Source organism: Austrofundulus limnaeus, unplaced genomic scaffold, assembly GCF_001266775.1.
Source record: "Austrofundulus limnaeus strain Quisiro unplaced genomic scaffold, Austrofundulus_limnaeus-1.0 Scaffold279, whole genome shotgun sequence".
NCBI classification, from domain to species: Eukaryota; Metazoa; Chordata; class Actinopteri; order Cyprinodontiformes; family Rivulidae; genus Austrofundulus; species Austrofundulus limnaeus.
Genome location: NW_013952681.1, coordinates 512901 through 516852, shown reverse-complemented (window position 1 = coordinate 516852; position 3952 = coordinate 512901). Strand labels below are relative to the sequence as shown.

General features: G+C 38.3%; 1 protein-coding gene across 1 annotated transcript in view; it reads left to right on the top strand.

Annotated features, from left to right (window-relative positions):
- Nucleotides 1-3952, top strand: part of gdpd5a (glycerophosphodiester phosphodiesterase domain containing 5a) — a gene marked incomplete in the record, with an annotated part of 94726 nt that overhangs the window by 82090 nt on the left and 8684 nt on the right. Inside the window, 2 exon segments of the mRNA XM_014021138.1 lie at nucleotides 2205-2352; nucleotides 2863-2945. Of these exon segments, the coding sequence (XP_013876592.1) occupies nucleotides 2205-2352; nucleotides 2863-2945 (231 nt within the window).

The following is a 3952-nucleotide window of genomic DNA, read 5'->3' as shown; positions in this document are numbered from 1 at the left end:
AAGCTGTCATTGACAACAAAGGCTTTTGTACAAAGTATTAGATAAATTTCAGTAAGTGTGTTCAATACTTTTTCATTCATGGTTTGATTTCTTTGTATGTATGGATCACTTGGGTTGTTACCAACATCTGGTGAAAATTTCATGTCATTAGCACCTCTAGTAATATATTTACTGAGAAAAATGGTGACGTGTTCAATACTTATTTTACCCGCTGCAGTTACCCCAGAACTTAGGATTTTCACTTATCCTGCTTTCTGAAACGGGGCTCAGATATCCAGGGAGTTTTTGAAAAAACTGGTCGCCCATGGTTACACAAGCGCCTATAAAAAGCACCGTGACAAAAAATACATTTTGACCAAAGAGTAAAACCACAACAGCTTTTTTCTTAAAGGTGACCTAGTATGGGGGTCCTAGAACAAGGTTATGTCTGTCCTGGAAGGTACATAAAAATGATTTGGAAAATGTAATTTGTAACATTAAATTGACAGAAAATGGCCCGCAGTTTGGACCAAGTTTTGACTTTTGTCCCCTTTGTGTAACTTAGTTTGTCACTCCTGCTGTAGATCCTTGAGTTAGAGTAAGTTGATATAGTTTTTTACTCAAATGTCACAATGTTCAATTTAGCCTTTTTTACATAACCACACAGTTGTGTTTAATAAATTTTCCTTATTTACCATATTGCAATACAAAAATACATGCTCGTGCTACTTTTGACAAATTTTTTATATGTTAGAAAAATTGGGTCAGTCTTGGCCATTAAACTCCCTGGCTGGAAAATATCTGAAATAATTTATCTTGGTCTCAGTTTTTTACATCACAAAAAAAAAAAACCTGTAATTTATTGGGGATGTGAAAACTTTTTATATCCACAGTATTTTTGCCTTTTTTATGATTTAGCTGTCCATCTCTGTATTCTTCCATTAAATTAACCTTGATTCAAACAGATTGCTGGAACAACAGAACATAGAACATCAGAGACCATAGAATATCAATGACCAAAGAAAAAAGGGATGAAATAACAGGGACCAAAGAACATCAGGGAAAAAAAACTTTAAAGGCCACATTAGAAACCAAACATTTTCAGGAACAAAAGAACATCAGGGACCTAAGAACATCAGGAATCTAAAACCATCAGGAACCAAAGAACATTGGGTACCATAGAACATAGGGGACCATAGAATAACAGTGACCAAAGAAAATAAGGGATGAAATAACACGGACCAAGAACACCAGGGAAAAAACTTTAGAGACCATAGAACATTAGAAACCAAACATTTTCAGGGACAAAAGAACATCAGGGACCTAAGAACATTCAGGACTTAAGAACATCAGGGGAAAAACACTTTAAAGACCATAGAACATTAGAAACCAAACATTTTCAGGAACAAAAGAACATCAGGGACCTAAGAACATCAGGGACCTAAGAACATCGAGTACCATAGAACATGGGGGACCATAGAACATCAGTGACCAAAGAAAATCAGGGAACAAAGAATGTCAGGTAATCCAGAACATTAGTGACCAAAGAACATCAGGTACCAGAGAATATCAGTGACCAAAGAAAATCAGGGAATAAAAAAAACCTCATAGACCAAAAAACATCAGGCACCAAACATCAGGGAATATAGAACATTAGTGATCAAAGAACATTACAGACCATAGAACATCAGGCTCCATAGAACATCAGGGAGTATAGAACATCAGACACCAAAAACCAGATCATTAGGGACCAAAGAACATCAGATTTTAGAACATTCGGACCAAAGAACATAAAGGATCAAATAACATCAGGAACTAAATATCAGGGACCTTGGAACATCAAGGACCAAAAAATATTAGAGACCATAGAACATCAGGGATGAAAAAACATCAGGAGCCATAGAACATCACTAACCAAAGAACATCAGGAAACATAACATGAAGAACTATAGCACATCAGGGACCAAAGAATATCAGAGACCATAGAACATCAGGGACCAAAGACAGTAAATCTATCATCTGATTCCAATCTCCAGGCTAAATATTGGACTAAATTTTGTTTTGTCATTTTATGACATTTATGTAGTATTGATTGAGCTGTATGCAGGATGTGAGTAATAACAGGATAGTTACAAAAGCAATGACATGAGAAGTTTGTTATCCGTGCTAACATATTTTCTCCCCCCCTCCCCCCTCCCCTCCACACACACACCCACACCCCTCAGGAAATATCTGGCCAGTAATGTGAGTGTGACTGTCTACCCTGTCAACGAGCCCTGGCTCTATTCACTTCTGTGGTGTAGTGGGGTGCCTTCTGTGTCTTCTGATGCCCCTCACATTCTCCGAAAAGTGCCTTACCCTGTCTGGCTCATGGTAAGCAGCTCACACACAGGCATTCAATCTGAGGACTTTGTGTTGACTTCCATTTATTTATGTCATTGCATTTATGCCTAACCCAGACATTTTCCCTAATCATTACTTGTCTATTCCTAATCCTAACCTTAACCAAAACTTAATTCACACCATAACTCTAAACCTATAGTAGAGCGCAGTAGAGCTCCAAGAAAGTGAGGACCCAGAAAATGTCTTGACTTCCCAAAAATGACCTCACTTTGTTGGTTAAAAATATTATGGTCCTCACTCTGTAGCAGAAACAAGTATACACACACACAAGGACAGCAGGAGAGAGGACAGAAAAGAAACTGATAAAAGTGAGAATTAAAGGTAAGAASACAAAGAAATACTGTAGTAGGGAGCTCAGCATGTGGTAGAGGACAACTGAACCACAGGTCCTACTAAAGCACATGGGCTTTATGAAACATAAAAGTCTACAGTGATCTCTGGTGGCCACATTGGAAAACTACGTCTTCTCTATCTTTACAGAGTCGCAGTGCTTACAACTTCATCTGGATCACTTCAGACCTGGTCTCCCTAGCTGTTGTCATGGGGATTTTCTTTTTCCAGAAGTAAGTCATGTTTGAAGCACAAACTGTGCTAAATGTCACAAGTACATGGACCATGAGCATCTGGTTCATCTTTTAGTTTGTCTGTTCTTAGACATCATCTCCAGCTGCTTAAGGACCCCCCTTTTTAGAGGAAATATCTTGATTAACTTTTAGAAATTTATTTTGGTAAATTTTCCATGGTCCCTTCAGACATGTCACTAACATGTGTCCTGGGTGATCTAATCATTTACACAGGCTACATTCAGAAGAGGCATGGGTCTATTAAAAAGTCCTGGGGTCAAAACCACTACATTTTTTGTCATACTATTCCTGCAGTTTCTGTGGTTGTGGCCACAGCTGCTTACCATCATCAGTGTGTGAATGTGTGTGAATGGGTGAATGATTATAATGTAAAGTGCTTTAGAGTCCATGTGGACTTTAAAAAGCGCTATATAAATTCAAGCCATTTACCATTTATAAACTGGACTGGGTTAAAAACATAGATGCCATCTACAGGAAGCGCAAAAGTCATCTCTACTTTCTGAGATGTCTGAGGTTGTTCAAGATCTCCTGGATGATGCTCAGGATCTTCTGAGTCTATGGTGGCCAGTGTTATCCTTCATGCTGTTGCACGTTGGGGGAACAGACTGAGGGTGGCTGACACCAACAAACTCAACTTACTAGCTATGTTTATATGTGCAAAATTCTTTGATAGGATTGAAATGTATTCTGATTAAATAATCTGAATGCATCGTTTACATGAGGACAATCCAATCATGACGAGCGTTTAAATGTTCCCGGCTTTTTTTCTAAATAGAAGCACTGACATGCACAGAGTGAACTTTCCCTAAAAAACACAGAAGTTCTACGTCCGTGATGAACATAAACAAACATAGTCTGAGTAACCAGAATGGACCTGCAACAGGTTTAATTTGGTGGAGACGTTACTGCACTCTCCAGTTGAGCTACAGGCGATGCGCAGATTTATTTTCTTTTCTTTTTGTGTGTGTGTGTGATTTTTTTCAGCG